Source organism: Micropterus salmoides, unplaced genomic scaffold (genome assembly GCF_014851395.1).
Source record: "Micropterus salmoides isolate LMB-PRFRI ecotype aquatic unplaced genomic scaffold, ASM1485139v1 Ms_hic_scaffold_2, whole genome shotgun sequence".
Classification (NCBI taxonomy): Eukaryota; Metazoa; Chordata; class Actinopteri; order Centrarchiformes; family Centrarchidae; genus Micropterus; species Micropterus salmoides.
In genome coordinates this window covers 47,775,551-47,792,928 of record NW_024041150.1, presented here as the reverse complement: position 1 = coordinate 47,792,928, position 17,378 = coordinate 47,775,551, and the positions used below count along the sequence as shown (strand labels likewise).

The window sequence follows — 17,378 nt, the reverse complement described above, 5'->3', positions numbered from 1 at the left end:
GTTCAGTTACTCCTCTGCCTCCTTTAGCGGTAATAAGTGTAGTTTATTTATAGACATGGAGGCGAGGCTCAGTGATTTAGAAGTCCGGCTCCGCACCTTGGTAGATCAGTCTTTAGCTACTGTAGCTAGCCAGTCCCCGGTAGTCAGTGCGGGTCGGCCTGAGTTAGCCTGTGGTAGCCGTCCCCCGGCATCCCCTGTGCAGCCAGGAAGGGGTGGCTGGGTGACTGTCCGAAGGAGGAATAGTCGTAAGCATTCAAAGTCCACGGGGCATCATCAACCTGTTCACGTTCTAACAGATTTTCCCCACTCAGCGACACACCCGCTGAGAAACCAACTCTGATCATTGGCAGCTCCATTTTGAGAAACGTGAATTTAGCGAAGCCAGCGGCCATAGTTAAGTGCATCCCTGGGGCCAGAGCGGGCGACATTGAGTCATATTTGAAACTGCTGGCTAAGGATAAACGTAAATACAGTAAGATTGTTATTCACGTCGGCGGTAATGACTCCTGGTTACGCCAATCGGAGGTCACTAAGATTAATGTTGAGTCGGTGTGTACATATGCAAAAACAATGTCGGACACCGTAGTTTTCTCTGGACCCCTGCCAAATCTGACCAGTGATGACATGTATAGCCGCATGTCATCATTCCGCCGCTGGTTGTCGAGGTGGTGTCCAGCAAACGATGTGGGCTTTGTAGATCACTGGCAGACTTTCTGGGGAAGACCTGGTCTGATCCGGAGAGACGGCATCCATCCCACTTGGGAAGGAGCAGCTCTCATTTCTAGAAATCTGGCCAAGTTTATTAGTGGACCAAATCCATGACAACCCAGAGTTGAGACCAGGAGGCAGAGTCGCAGTTTAACACACTTCTCTGCTCCTCCATTTCAGGAGTTACTAAGTGAAAATCCTATAGTGACGGTGTCTGTCCCCCGTCCATTGAAATTATTTAAAAAGGTAAACAGAAGAGGAGCTGTGCATAAAAACCTCATAAAAATTAAAACCACAAGGCGATAGTGCAAACGAATAGGAGAGTTTAATGTGGACTCTTAAACATCAGATCTCTCTCTTCTAAAGGTGTATTAGTAAATGAACTAATATCAGATTATGATATTGATTTATTTTGTCTTACTGAAACCTGGCTGGGTGATGGAGAATATGTTAGCCTAAATGAATCCACCCCTCCCAGTCATATTAATACTCACATTCCTCGAGGCACAGGCCGAGGAGGTGGAGTTGCAGCTATCTTCAACTCAAGCCTACTAATCAGCTCTAAACCTAAACCAAACTATAACTCATTTGAAAGTCTTGTTCTTAGTCTTTCGCACCCAAGTTGGAAATCACTGCAACCAATTCTCTTCGTTATAGTGTACCGAGCACCTGGCCCGTATTCTGAATTCTTATCTGAATTTACAGAGTTTTTGTCAACTTTAGTCCTTAAAACGGACAAAGTTATTATTGTAGGGGATTTTAATATTCATGTGGACGTTGAGAATGACAGCTTTAGTACTGCGTTTATCTCTCTGTTAGATTCCATTGGTTTCTCTCAGAGTGTTCATGAACCGACTCACTGTTTTAACCACACCCTCAACCTTGTTTTGGTGTATGGTATTGAAATTGAACATTTAGTGGTGTTCCCACAGAATCCCTCTTGTTCCTCACTGTTTGATAACTTTTGAGTTTGTATTGCTGAACTACACGCCATTGGGCAAAAATTTCTATACAACATGTCTGTCTGATAGTGCTGTAGCTAAATTTAAGGATGCGATTCCATCAGCTCTAAATACATTATCTAGTCACAAAGTAACGGAGGACTCCTATGCTAATTTCAGTCCCTCCCAAATCGATCATCTTGTTGATAGTGCTGCAGGCTCGCTGCGAATGACACTCGACTCTGTAGCCCCTCTAAAAAAGAAAATACTAAAACAAAGACGGTTAGCTCCATGGTATAATACTGAAACTCGCAAATTAAAGCAAATATCGCGGAAACTTGAGAGGAATTGGCGTTCCACCAAAGTGGAAAATTCTCGTTTAATTTGGCAAGATAGTCTTAAAACTTATAGGAAGGCCCTCCGTAATGCCAGAGCAGCATACTACTCGTCATTAATAGAGGAAAATAGGAACAACCCCAGGTTTCTTTTCAGCACTGTAGCCAGGCTGACAGAGAGTCACAGCTCTATTGAGCCAAGTATTCCCATAGCTCTCAGTAGTTACGACTTCATGAGCTTCTTTAATGATAAAATTCTAGCTATTAGAGACAAAATTCACCAAGACCTGCCCTCAACTGGCACCGACTTATCTCTTAACTCAGGAACCTTAGAAACAGCTGTAGAACCAGATATATGTTTAGACTGTTTTGCTTCACTCAATCTTTACCAACTAACTTCAATAATTTCTTCATCTAAACCATCAACCTGCCTCTTAGACCCCATCCCGACTAGGCTGCTTAAAGATGTTTTACCCTTAGTCAGCACCTCTATACTAGATATGATCAATCTATCTCTATCAACAGGCTATGTACCGCAGTACGTTAAAGTAGCTGTAATTAAACCTCTTCTGAAAAAGCCCAAACTTGATCCGATGTTTTAGAAAACTATAGACCTATATCTAACCTTCCATTTCTCTCTAAGGTTCTGGAGAAAGCAGTTGCTAAACAGCTGTGTGACTTTCTACAGAGCAATAGTTTATTTGAGGATTTTCAGTCAGGATTTAGAGCTCGTCATAGCACAGAGACAGCACTGGTGAAAATTACTAACGACCTCCTTATTGCATCAGACAAAGGACTTGTCTCTGTACTGGTTTTATTAGATCTTAGTGCTGCATTTGATACCATTGACCATCAGATCCTATTGCAGAGACTGGAACATTTCATTGGCATTAAAGGAACCGCTCTAAGCTGGTTTAAGTCCTATTTATCAGATCGATTTCAGTTTGTACATGTTAACGATGAGTCCTCCATGCACCAAAGTTAGTCATGGAGTTCCACAAGGATCTGTCCTCGGACCAATCCTCTTCACTTTATATATGCTTCCTTTAGGCAATATTATCAGGAAATATTCCATAAGCTTTCATTGTTATGCAGATGATACTCAGTTATATCTATCGATCAAGCCAGATGAAACTCATCAGTTAGCTAAACTTCAAATGTGCCTTCAGGATGTTAAAACCTGGATGACCTGTAATTTTCTAATGTTAAACTCAGATAAAAGTTATTGCTCTGGGGCCTAAGCACCTCCGTGACGCATTATCTAAAGATATAGTTTCCCTGGTTGGCATCGCCCTGGCCTCCAGCACCACTGTGAGGAATCTTGGAGTTATCTTTGATCAGGACATGTCGTTTAAGTCTCACATTAAGCAAATTTCAAGGACCGCCTTTTTTCACCTACGTAATATTGCGAGAATCAGGAACATCCTGTCTAAAAATGATGCAGAAAAACTAGTCCATGCATTTGTTACTTCTAGGCTGGATTACTGCAATTCCTTATTATCAGGCTGCTCGAAAAAGTGTTAAGACTCTTCAGCTGATCCAGAATGCTGTAGCACGTGTTCTGACAGGAACCAGGAAAACAGATCACATTTCTCCTGTTTTAGCTTCTTTGCATTGGCTTCCAGTAAAATCCAGAATAGAATTTAAAATCATTCTTCTTACCTACAAAGCTCTTAATGGTCAGGCACCATCTTATCTTAAAGAGCTCATAGTACCTTACTACCCCACCAGAGCACTGCGCTCCCAGAATGCAGGGTTACTTGTGGTTCCTAGAGTCTCCAAAAGTAGACTAGGAGCCAGAGCGTTCAGCTATCAAGCTCCTCTCCTGTGGAACCAGGTTCCAGTTTGGGTTCAGGAGGCAGACACCATCTCCACATTTAAGAGTAGGCTTAAGACTTTCCTCTTTGATAAAGCTTATAGTTAAGGCTGGCTCAGGTGAGTCCTGAACCATCCCTTAGTTATGCTGCTATAGGCCTAGACTGCCGGGGGATTTCCTATGATGCACTGAGCTCCTCTCCTCTACTTTCTCTCCCTCTGTATGCAACCTCATCCCATTATTGCATGTTACTAACACAACTTCTCCCCTTTCTGGCTTTCTCGTCCCTCTCCTCTCTCCTCCCATCACTTCCTGCAGGTTTTCTGGCTCTGGAGCTGTGGAGTCTGGATCTGTGGTTGCGGGTCACCTGCTGCCCCCGTGTTCCTGCTCGACACCCTCTGCTGCAACGACTATTGTTGCTAGTCTTATTGTTATTATTGTTATTATAATCATTAACATTACGACTGTTACCATTAACACTATTATAAATATCTGTACCATTTTTCATTTAGTCTATAGCAACATCACCTTCACTGTCTGTACCTCTGTGTGTGTTGGCTGCCTCCCTCTCTCTCTCCTTACATCCCTCTCTTTTCTCTCTGTTCCTCTCCTCTCTCTCTCTCTCCTTCACCCCAACCGGTCGAGGCAGATGGCCGCCCACCCTGAGCCATGGTTCTGCTCGAGGTTTCTGCCTCTTAAAAGGAAGTTTTTCCTTGCCTCTGTCGCCTAGTGCTTGCTCTTGGTGGGAACTGTTGGGCTTCTGTAAATAGCATCACAGAGTACGGTCTAGACCTGCTCTTTTATGAAAAGCGCTGTGAGATAACTGTTGTTGTGATTTGGCGCTATATAAATAAAATTGAAATTGAAATTAAAAAGCAGTAAATGTGAGTTACAGCACCAGTTGAGGCTAGGAGAGGTGAATTATTTCTGTTGAACTGATATAAAATTTGTAAAACATGTTATTCCAGCGGTTTAATGCATTAACATCCATGCTGTAGTGGGAAACTACAGTGTAAAGTGTAATTTGTTAAAAGGAATGTGGTCAATGTGGTTTAAGTGAAGGAGGTGGAAAAAGAGATAAATTCTGTAATAAAAACAGAGAACAGCCTGCTGAACGATCACAAGTGACATCTCCTGTCTCTGCTTTTCCTGTACAAAACAGGACAGAATATCTGTTCACAAGTAACTCTTGCTTGAGGCCTGTAACAGAAATTTGGAGGCATTGCTGGGATCAGCATCTGACGAGAGTCTGTGCTGATCCTTTAACCTACAAACCAAACAGACATCGCAGGACCAGTACAGTGGAGTGGCAGGCGTGCAACTGAGGTGGCTACGGGACCGGAGACTGTGAGGGGACCCCAGCTGGAGGAGTGCCGTTTTGCTTGCTCGAGGTGACTGGACTGTGAGACATTGCCGGCCAAGGGACACAGTATGGAGGATGTTGAAAGAAAAGAACTCACCTGGAAGATAAAGAAAAGTCTTCACACACTGACAGTGGAGGAACTCTTTCAGGTTGCTGAGAACATGACACTGGTACCAGATCTTGATTTTTCAAGAGTAGTTTATGGTGATGAGGAAAGCTGTTTTGATTATATATGCACTTACCTGAATTGTAAAACGCTACTTGAGCTAGAGGACCAGGGATTTTCTTACTTGCTGTCTTTGAGAGATGCTATTACTAAACTCATTCCTAGTCGTGTTACTGAGGTCAGTCAGCCTACAGTGCCAGAAGGTGATATTACACAGGCACCAACGCTCACACAGGCTGTGGCAGCCACGCAGGGTACTGTAGAGATTAATAGTACAGACACATTTCCTGTAGACCCTAATGACCCACAAACAATTGAGTACAACAAGCTAATGGCTAACTATGAGGCTCTGGGTAGGAAGTTAGCTGAGTTTAAGATAACACCCCCAGCACAACACACACTTACCTCCACTACCATGCAGTCACCTCACTCGAGAGCAATGACTAGTGGAGACAACTCATCAGACATAAGCTACCATGGATTATGCAAGCAGATTGAGGAGGGACTGAAAGCAGGCCATCCAGAGGGGGAGATCATACAAGGTGTGCTCCGCATCATCAAGCCAGGACAGTTTAAGGACATGTTGATTAACAAGGATGATTTGACTCTCTCTGAGCTTAAAAGCTTCATGTGCTCTCATCTTAGTGAAAAGAGCGGTAGTGAGTTATTTAAATAGTTAATGAGCACCAAGCAACACGAGTTTGAGAGTCCCCAACAGTTCCTCTACAGAATGATAGGACTGAAACAGAAAGTCACGTTTGCATCCAGACAGGATAATATGGACACTGAGTATGAGCACCGCACAATCCAGAATGTGTTTCTGCGCACCATCCACCAGGGCCTTCTCCCCAAGTACAGTGACATCCGTAGTGAACTCAAGCCTCTCTTGTCTGATGATGCTGTTTCAGATGAAGCACTCATAAGACAAGTTAACAAAGTGTCTAGTGAGGAAAGTGAGAGAAAGCGAAGACTGGGACATTGTCCCTGACAGAAGGTAACACATGCTCACAGTGCTCAACTTGAGCCTGACAAAGACAGTGAGAAACTAGCTGATTACAAAGCAAAAAACAAACATAGAGCCATAGAGGAACTGAGTGCAAAGGTTGATGCTCTGACTAAAGTGGTGGAGAGACTCACCGTCCTCAAGACCCCTGAACAAACTTGTCAGTGCATCCATACAAAGCAAAAGGTCCGACAATCAACAAAACAATATGGCTGTCCTAAGTGTGTGGAAAGGAGAGCTGGCTCTTGCAACCATTGTTTCATATGTGGGGAGGCAGGTCACAGGGCAGTAGGATGTCTCAAACGGAGGCAAGCAACGAACACTAGCCAGCCCTCTTCTGAGCCCCATTCACCAAACAGAAGCAGACAGCAGTACCCTACAAAGCTAGACGTACTAACAGATGAATCCGCCCATGTAAAAACCAGCTGTGTGACTCCCCTGGTAACAAACAAAGAGGCTGAAACTAATGAGAGAGTGGCCCGGCTAGTGGGAAAGAAGTGTAAAATCAAGTGCTACATACACAGCTATGCAGTGGACTGTTTGTTGGAATCTGGTGCCCAAGTCAGCCTCCTGGACCGGCAGTGGGAAAAGACTTACCTCCCTGACCACAGGCTACGGCCTTTGGCGGAACTTATTGGACAAAATGCTCTCAGTGTGTTAGCTGTAAATGGGCAACCGTTGGCATATGATGGTTGGTTGGGGGTGATGGTGAGCTTTCCAAACAACAGTGACCCAAATCTAACGATACAAGTGCCCTTCCTGGTGAGTAGTGTGCCCATGGACTGCCCCTTGATTGGTTTTAATGTGGTTGAACAGCTGATATTAGGACCAAAGGAGATATACCAACTCTTGTGAGTCTTTCCTTGTCATCCTCCAGGATGACAAGGCCGCTGCATTAGTCAACTTCATCCACGCAAAAGTCACCAGTAATGATGTCGGCCAGACTTTGCTGAAAGTGGGACCGCAAGATGTGGTCAATTCCAGCTGGCCAGATAAGACACGTTAAGTGTAAAATACCATCCACACTTGACACGTCCAACCCACTTGTGCTCTTTGAACCCAGCGAGAGCAACCCACAGTTACAACAACTGGATATTGGTGACAGCCTTCTAGAGATTTGTTAGGCTAGATTCCCTTTTGTGAGAGTCCCCATTGGCAACCACACCAAACACGACGTGACCCTGTTCTGTAAAACTGCCCTTGGGAGCATTGAGGCAATATCCAGAGTTGTACCAACTGACGAGCTAAACCAGACAGAGGCAAATGTTACCAAATGTTACCCAGGAAGCCAACAGGGAAGAACAGTCAGGGACTCAGCAAGACAAACGGGGTAGTGTGGCCCAGGAATGGGACCCACCAGTTGATCTTAACCATTTAACCTGGGTCAGCAGACGATTGTAAGGAAAATGTTACGAGAAGAGTCCAGGGAATTCGCACGAGACGACAATGACATGGGGTGTATACCTGGCCTGGAAATGTCCATTACTCTCAAGGACAGTACTCCAATACAGAAACCATATACCTCTATCCCAAAACCCCATTACAAAGAGGTAAAGGAGTACATTGAGGATCTTCTAGTTAGAGGGTGGATTGTGAAGTCCAAATCCCCATATTCAGCACCAGTATTCTCCGTGCGGAAGAAAGATGGGACGCTCAGACTCTGTATCGATTATCGTCTTTTGAACCAACGCACTGTTCAGGAACGACACCCCTTGCCGAGAATACAAGATCTCACAGACACTTTGGGTGGATACAGCTGGTTCTCCATCCTAGACCAGGGGAAGGCGTACCATCAGGGGTTCATTGCAGAAGGGTCGCACCACTTGACAGCATTCATCACCCCCTGGGGTCTTCATGAGTGGGTGCGAATCCCTTTCGGACTGACGAACGCACCTGCTGCGTTCCAACGCAGTATGGAAGAGATGCTTGCTCCCCTTCGTGATGAGTGTTGTATTCCATATCTGGATGATATACTGTGCTATGCTACAACATTTGAGGACCATGTTGAAGGGCTGAGAAAGGTCCTGAGGGCCCTGCAGATTCATGGAGTCAAACTCAGGCCCACAAAATGTGACCTGTTTAGACGAGAAGTGAGATATATTGGTCGTTTGGTTTCAGGCGAGGGTGTGCGCATTGATCCTAAGGACCTGGAGGCGGTGTATGCTATGAAGAATGAAGCACCTGCCACTGTAGGAGATGTGCGGAGAGTCATGGGCGTCTTGAGCTACTACCGCTCATATGTTCAGGACTTCTCCAAGCTGGCGACACCCATCTATGAACTCCTACAACCAAAGAGAAACAGAGAAGAGCTGCCTCAGGGAAGACATGGTGGACAGAGAGGAAAGGGTGCACAGTTACCTTCTAAAACCCTAGTCAAATGGACGGAGAAACATCAGGAGACACTGTGTAAGTTGATTGACATGTTGGCGAACCCCCCGTTCTCGCTTACCCAGACTTCGAGCTTCCATTCGTACTCCACACCGATGCATCCGACAAAGGACTTGGAGCTGTCCTTTACCAAAACCAGGGTGGGAGGCTGAGAGTAATAGGATACGGCTCAAGAACCCTTACACCCGCAGAAAAGAATTACAGACTCAGGCAAACTAGAGTTTCTCGCCCTAAAGTGGGCAGTCTGCGAGAAGGAACTCCCCAGAGAAGCTGTCACTGCCACCTGGGAAGGCTGTGGGGCAGGCAAGCGTGGAGATGTTGCCTGGGTTGCTGCCTTGGCTCTAGCACAGGGTGATCAACATGAACCAAACAGCAGAGAAGTCGTGCCACCCATTGATCTGATTGAACTCCAAAAAGCTCAGAGAACAGACCAAGTGATAGGGGAGGTTTTGAAAATCAAGGATTCGAACAAAACACTCACAGATGACATGAAACGCAGTGTAAGGGGCAGTAGCAGGAAAATGCTGCATGAATGGACCAAGCTTCACATCGAAGATGGGGTCCTTTACCGTAAGACAGCAGAGAGACGTCAGCTAGTCTTACCTGCCACCTTTAAGTCACGTGTTCTTAAGCACCTACATGATGACATGGGCCATGTCGGAACAGAAAGGGTCCTCAGTTTGGCAAGGCAAAGGTTTTATTGGCCCTACATGAGGCGAGAGATCGAACCTTATGTTACCAGACAGTGTCCATGCATAAAACAAAAGAAGCCAGCGACACACACACGAGCCCCAATGTCTAGTATAATCACCAGCTCACCAATGGAGGAATAGATTACCTACACTTAGAACCGAGCAGAGGAGGCTACCAATACATCCTAGTTGTGGTAGACCACTTCACTAGGTATGCACAGGCATACCCAACCCACAATAAGAGTGGGAAAACAGCAGCGGAAAATATTTTCAATAGCTATATCCCCAGGTTCGGCTACCCATTAAAGCTGCACCACGACCAAGGGCGCGAATTCGAAAACAAACTCTTTCGGACACTGCAACAACTGAGCGGAGTTTGATATTCACGGACGACCCTCTATCACCCACAGGGAAATCCAGCTGAGCGGTTCAACCGCACGGTGCTGCAGATGCTGAGGACCCTAGGTGAGAAACAAAAGGAAAGGTGGAAGGATTATCTTCCTCAGATTGTCCATGCGTACAATTGTATGCGTCACGAAGTAACTGGGTACTCACCTTTTTTCCTGCTTTTTGGCCGACACCCACGGTTACCAATAGACCTTCTATTCAGGATGACCACCAGTGAGCCACCACAGACAGCAAGAGGTTATGCTGAGAAGTGAGCGGAACGAATGACCGAAGCTTACCAGATCGCATCAGAAAACAGCAGGAGGTCAGGTGCTCGTGGTAAGAAATACTATGACCAGCACACGAAAGTAGTAATGTTGCAGCCAGGAGATAGGGTGCTGGTACAAAACTTGAGTGAAAGGGGTGGTCCTGGAAAACTGAGGTCGTATTGGGAGAACATTATCTATGTTGTGAAAGACCAGATCAGTGACAACCCAGTCTACAAAGTGGTCTCAGAGATGGATGGCAGTAAATCGTGTCTTGCATCGCAATCTATTGCATCCTGTTCCTGTTGAGCACAGTCGAACAATCAACTATGGACATGTGACGGAAAGAGGGACAAAGCACATGGGAAAGGCACTCACAAAAACAACAACTAAACAAGGAGAAACAGAAGCAGAACAAGAGAGTGAACACCAAAATGGTGAACTTTACAGTGACAGTGAAGAGGAGGAACCCGTAGTAGTGAGAGAGCCAGAGATCAGGCAAGCACCTTCCATGGGGAGTGAAAGTGAGACTAATCAGTTCCTACCAGACGAGCCACAAGTTGGGCCTGGCCTGACCCGTGATCCTGATGAACAGACGCTCAGGAGGTCTACTAGAGATAGGCGGTGTTCACTTACCATACACTAGGTCAGCCTTCGGTCCAGGTACATCCCTCATCCAGTAGTGCAGAGGTTTATGAAACACCAGACATGACACATTGTGGCGTGCAGCCATATCACCTGACAACTTACCCTCTTCCAGTGTCATATCACATCCCACCTCCCTATGTGCCACACCCTTACACCATTCCAGTATTTCACAACAGGCCTATTTACATGGCTTAAGAGATCAACCAAGGGCACTTTGAGTTTTGAACGTTTTAAGTAATGTTAAGTAAGAGTTTAAAGGTAAAATGTCGGGAGCCATTTTATTTTTGTTGGGGAGTGTGTGACTCCTACAAATGTTTTGTCACAATTATTAAGATAATTTGTGTAATAGCCTGTAAGAAAGGGGCATAAGGTGAATCTATTTTGCACGGGGTTTGGGTAGTATTTTTGAGGGTGTAATTGCTTAACGACACCACAAGAGGGAGTATCCACTTATGTGAGCGCTAGTAGGGCTGCGCGGTGCTTCCGCTCCTCAGACAGAGAACAGCCTGCTGAACGAAGTGACATCTCCTGTCTCTGCTTTACCTGTACAAATCTGGTTAGTAATGTGTGATATTTTGCTCTTATTGAGTCCATTTTAACAGCTGGCTGCTTTCTGTTCTGTCACTAAATGTGTTGCTTTCTGTTTAACTTGCATCCTGCCAGGGTTGGTGCTGGAATAATCTGAGCTGGACACTTGAGACTTGGACTCGAGTCCTTTTCAATGTTCTCATTAAAGGAGTCGACACAAAGAGAAGCTTTGACTCTTCGTTTGAAACTGGACGTTCAATCAACTGTTTCCTTTCAACAAGATTTGTTGTGGCTTCAGAAAATGTGACAAATTGTGACGGGTCCAAAATCTAAAGACAGCAGCTTCCAGCATCTTCTAAATCCTGCTGCTGTAGAAAGTTCTGACATGTGGTTTAACTTGACTCTTAACTTCCTGTCAGTGGTTCTGATTTCCTGCAGCTGCTGACTTCTCTGTGTCTGTAGAAATAAAGTTTGTTTGACTGCACGCATTAGAACGAGCCACAAATATCCAGAGAGCCGCAGCTGTTATCCAGCCGCTGGGAGGTTCACAGGAAACACGCCCGTTCAAGCCATGTGACATCACGCTGACCTCACTCTGACATCACTGATCAGCAGGAATCAATAGTGAGTGTGTAGACTGTGTGTGAGAGTCAGTAGGAGGAGTCAGAGTGAAGTGTCCTGTCTTCATCCGTCCTCCATCAGCTGCTTCACCTCCATTTTCTCTCTGATCCAGAGTCAGATCGGATCAAAGATCAAACAGATTGATCGGCCATCAGAGGAGTTGGATCAGTGGAGCTGCTTCTGTTCCTGCTTCTCTCTGCAGAGGAGACAGAGGACAGTCAGACAGAGACAAACACAGAGACTATGACCTCAGTCTGCATACTGACCTTTGACCCTGAGATCAACTCTTTTCTCTCTCATGAGGTCTCCCTTCATGTTGTAGACTTTGCACCTGTATCGTCCTCCGTCTCTGTCTGTGGGGGATTTCAGGGTCAGACTGAGGTCTCCAGTTCTCAGCAGGTCTTCCTTCATCTCTGTTCGGTCTCTGTAAACCTGGTCCTGTTGGTCAGGCTGGTCAGAGCCGTTCTGATACATGTGGACCGTCTCATAGGGATCATAGTGGATCCACCTCACTGTAGCGTCCTCAGGCAGGTTGTCTGTGGTCTTGCAGGGCAGCAGGACAGACTCCGCCCCCTCCTCCACCTCCACCTGACAGACTGAGAGGACAACAAAGCAGAACATGAGCTGCACAGACAGCAGCAGCAGTTTGAATAACTTTATTGACAGAAGCAGATGAGAGCAGCAGCTAACAGGGGACAGAAACACAGGAAGCTGTTGGAGATGATCAGAGTCTTGATGCTGCTGGGATTGTTTTGTCCATGTGCTGCTTCACAGTAATGTCTCCTGTCAGTGTTGAGCTGCTGGACTTTTACATTTCTGGATCTAAAGCTGAACTTTGAAGAGAAGAAGCTTTCAAATGTTTTCATCTCTGTTCTGTAAATGAATCTCAGCTCCACATGTTCAACATCAGTCCAGAACACCGAGACACACAAACATCTGATCTGGATCTGATCCCAAACTGCTCTTCCTGCTTCATCAATATTTGGCCTTTTCTTCTGCCGACTCTGAGCCCACTTTTCTTTCCAAACGGCTTCAACATGATGTGAAGAGAACTGAGCATCAATCTTTCATTGATCCAAACTATTAAAGCTGCATTTCTTTGTTCTGAGTGATCAACACATTTGGTTTCTTTCAGCTTTCTTCTTGATCAATACTGGAAATCAATAACTTATTGATCTCATTCTTTCCATCCATGGAAATGATCTCCTGGATTATTCTGGTTTCCTGTTATGACGTCATTTCTGATCACCTGCTGAGCATTTTACACTGAAATATTGGTCCTCTTATTTTTTAAAGTTACTTTGCTGGGCGCTGGATAAAAAAGCCAAAGCTGCAGGTTGCAAAGAGGTTGGAGAGTTTCTGACTGCATCAGTAATAATTTACAACACATTTGTCTGTCCTCCCCAACATCAGCTGCTCTCACTATCTCTGATATCTCTATATTTTTCAGATATTGTGCTACAGCTTTCTGTGTGTCCTTTACTCCGTCTCCTGTTGGGCCTAATAAACCTTCAAGGTTCACTTCCTTCCTGCCTGACTCATCTTTTGATTCAGCCTCATCCTCTCATCCCTGTATTTCCTACGTCTGATTGACTTTTGCCCATTAAAACAATGTTTTATTTAAGCCTGTATGATCAAACCTCAGCCTGGTTAAAACGCTCTCCTCTCTTCTGTTCCCTGAGCATTAATAGATTTTTACAAGCTGTAATATTTCCTTCCACTTTTATCCACATCCCAGCCGTCCTGCCATTTCTTCATGGTTTCTTTTCTGATTATCGCCTCAGCTTCTCCTTTTCCAAGGACTGTATTTATGACATCGTTCGTCCCGGTTGATTCTTTAGCTGTTTTGTCTGCTCTCTCATTCCCTTTTATACCTACGTGGGCAGGTACCCAGCAGAATCTCACATCTATCCGTAGTGTCTGGAATCTAAATAAACTCTGTTGGATTTCTAGCATTAGATCTTCTCTATCAGATTTCATATTTTGAATACTATAAAGGGCTGCTAGAGAATCAACACAACACACCCCTCTGTCTGGTTTTACTTCCTCAACCCACCGCAGTCCTACAATAATCGCCATCATCTCTGCCGTGTACACTGAAGCCTGATCAGGTCATCTTTTCCCAACGCTTACATTCATTGTTGCTATATACAGTGAGGAAAATAAGTATTTGAACACCCTGCTGTTTTGCAAGTTCTCCCACTTAGAAATCATGGAGGGGTCTGAAATTGTCATCGTAGGTGCACGTCCACTGTGAGAGACATAATCAAAAAAAAAAATCCAGAAATCACAATGTATGATTTTTTAACTATTTATTTGTATGATACAGCTGCAAATAAGTATTTGAACACCTGAGAAAATCAATGTTAATATTTGGTACAGTAGCCTTTGTTTGGTCAAACGTTTCCTGTAGTTTTTCACCAGGTTTGCACTGCAGGAGGGATTTTGGCCCACTCCTCCACACAGATCTTCTCTAGATCAGTCAGGTTTCTGGGCTGTCGCTGAGAAACACGGAGTTTGAGCTCCCTCCAAAGATTCTCTATTGGGTTTAGGTCTGGAGACTGGCTACGCCACGCCAGAACCTTGATATGCTTCTTACAGAGCCACTCCTTGGTTATCCTGGCTGTGTGCTTCGGGTCATTGTCATGTTGGAAGACCCGGCCTCGACCCATCTTCAATGCTCTAACTGAGGGAAGGAGGTTGTTCCCCAAAATCTGGCAATACATGGCCCCGGTCATCCTCTCCTTAATACAGTGCAGTCGCCCTGTCCCATGTGCAGAAAAACAGCCCCAAAGCATGATGCTCCCACCCCCATGCTTCACTGTAGGGATGGTGTTCTTGGGATGGTACTCATCATTCTTCTTCCTCCAAACACGGTTAGTGGAATTATGACCAATAAGTTCTATTTTGGTCTCATCTGACCACAAGACTTTCTCCCATGACTCCTCTGGATCATCCAAATGGTCATTGGCAAACTGAAGACGGGCCTTGACATGTGCTGGTTTAAGCAGGGGAACCTTCCGTGCCATGCGTGATTTCAAACCATGACGTCTTAGTGTATTACCAACAGTAACCTTGGAAACGGTGGTCCCAGCTCTTTTCAGGTCATTGACCAGCTCCTCCCGTGTAGTTCTGGGCTGATTTCTCACCTTTCTTAGGATCATTGAGACCCCACGAGGTGAGATCTTGCATGGAGCCCCGGTCCAAGGGAGATTGACAGTCATGTTTAGCTTCTTCCATTTTCTAATGATTGCTCCAACAGTGGACCTTTTTTCACCAAGCTGCTTGGCAGTTTCCCCGTAGCCCTTTCCAGCCTTGTGGAGGTGTACAATTTTGTCTCTAGTGTCTTTGGACAGCTCTTTGGTCTTGGCCATGTTAGTAGTTGGATTCTTACTGATCGTATGGGGTGGACAGGTGTCTTTATGCAGCTAACGACCTCAAACAGGTGCATCTAATTTAGGATAATAAATGGAGTGGAGGTGGACATTTTGAAGGCAGACTAACAGGTCTTTGAGAGTCAGAATTCTAGCTGATAGACAGGTGTTCAAATACTTATTTGCAGCTGTATCATACAAATAAATAGTTAAAAAATCATACATTGTGATTTCTGGATATTTTTTTTTTAGATTATGTCTCTCACAGTGGACATGCACCTACGATGAAAATTTCAGACCCCTCCAGATTTCTAAGTGGGAGAACTTGCAAAATAGCAGGGTGTTCAAATACTTATTTTCCTCACTGTATATTCCTATTCCTACCTCGTCCTCTTCATCTTTAGATCCGTCTGTATACATATCTAAGTAATTGTAATATTTGCTCCTTATTATGTAGCTACCAGATAAGAAACCTTTGATCCAGTTCTACATTTTACCTCCAATACCCATTTTATCTCGCTGTATTAAAAGACCTCCTGCGCCTTCTCTATATCAAAGAAAACAGCTAGCACCCCCTCTTTATTAGCTTGAGCTTTCCTAACATCAGTTTCCAAACATATTAAAGGGTCCAGAGTACTACGCCCCCTTCTAAATCCACTCTGAAGTGCTGAAAGAAGCTCATTTCTTTCTAAGTAGTATGTTATTCTTTCTGGAATCATTTTCTCCATGGTTTTACACACATGTGAAGTTAAAGCTGTCGGTCTGTAATGATCAGGATCTGTAGGATCTTTCCCAGGTTTCTTAATCTGAATAATAATTGCTTCTTTCCACCCTACTGGAAGCTTCCCCTCCTCCCAAACCTTGTTCAATAACTCCAGTACTTTACCCAATGCAGAAGCATTTAAATGTTCTATCATAGTAAAGCTCATATTGTCTTTAGCAGGTGTCGTTCTTTTACTCTTACTCAGAGCCCTCCTCAGCTCAGGCACGGTAAAGGCCTCATCTAGAGGACTCTGATTAGAGTTTCTGTTCTCGAGTACCTCCGGGTATCTAGCTAATGTTTGCTGTCTCTTTGTCTCATCTCTTTGGTCAGTTTTTGAGCGACTTCTTCCGCAGTTTTACCATGTGCATATAGCACTGTATCATCAGCATACATGATGATTTTACTCTTACACACAGTTGGTAGATCATTTATGTAAAGGGTAAAAAGCAGGGGGCCCAGAATGGAACCTTGTGGCACTCCCATGCTACAGGATCTTAATGGTGATTTTTTGTTGTCAACCACAACGCATTGTTGTCTGTCATTAAGGTAAGATCGACTAGGAACAAGACTGGATTTAATATCTTCTATCAAGTAGCAGCACACAGACTCTGTGGAGTATCTTTTCCTGAACCCAAACTGGCAAGGATGTAATGCGCATCAGTGTGGTCGAGATGCTTTACTAGTTGTTCTGCCACCACCTTCTCAAAGATCTTAGAGATGGCTGGCAGAATGCTAATAGGTCGAGTTTGACACACAGAGCTTGTCTCCTGACTTGAAAATCGGCTTGACTACTGCTTTTAACGCCAAAGGAAAATGTTTTTCTTTTATAGATTGATTCACAGCTATTGTTAATACAGGAGTTAGAATAGTTATATGTTCTTTTAAAAGTGATGTATCAAGTCCAAATATGTCCTTTGCTTTACTATTTTTTAAATTTGATATTATTTTGGAAATTTTGTCTTCATCTATATTCTGCAACCTACAGTGAGACACATTACCATCCCCATGATCATCTCTGCAGCAGTTCACTTCAGGAAAAGTCTCCGCGAAATCTAATACAGAATCCAAGAAATAATCATTGTAATGTTTAGCCAGAATAGAGCCCTCATTTTGAACAATTCCATTGATTTTGAGTTTTAAATGCTCCTGATTTATTTTTTTCCTTCCCATTAATTTATCCATGCTTCTCCACAGATTCTTACAATTACCTTTTGCCTCTTTGATTAAATTTAGAAAAAAATTTGCTTTTGCTTTTCGAAGCAGCATGGTAACTTTATTTCTCAGAGATTTATAAATGTAATAATCAGTGGTTAATTTCGTTTTAAGAGAAACCTTGAGTGCTTTATCTCTCTGTTTCATTGTATCCCTCAGGTATTCAT

At 44.3% G+C, this 17,378-nt stretch overlaps 1 protein-coding gene across 1 annotated transcript in view; it reads right to left on the bottom strand.

The window, feature by feature from the left end:
- Nucleotides 1–4,552: 4,552 nt before the first annotated feature.
- Nucleotides 4,553–17,378, bottom strand: part of LOC119911834 — a 53,820-nt gene continuing 40,994 nt past the window's right edge. The window contains exons 6-7 of the mRNA XM_038730789.1: nt 12,129–12,458; nt 4,553–12,058 (exon numbers count right to left, since the gene is read on the bottom strand). Coding sequence (XP_038586717.1) covers nt 11,994–12,058; nt 12,129–12,458 — 395 coding nt within the window. The 3' untranslated portion in view covers nt 4,553–11,993. The remainder of the gene's footprint in view (nt 12,059–12,128; nt 12,459–17,378) is intronic.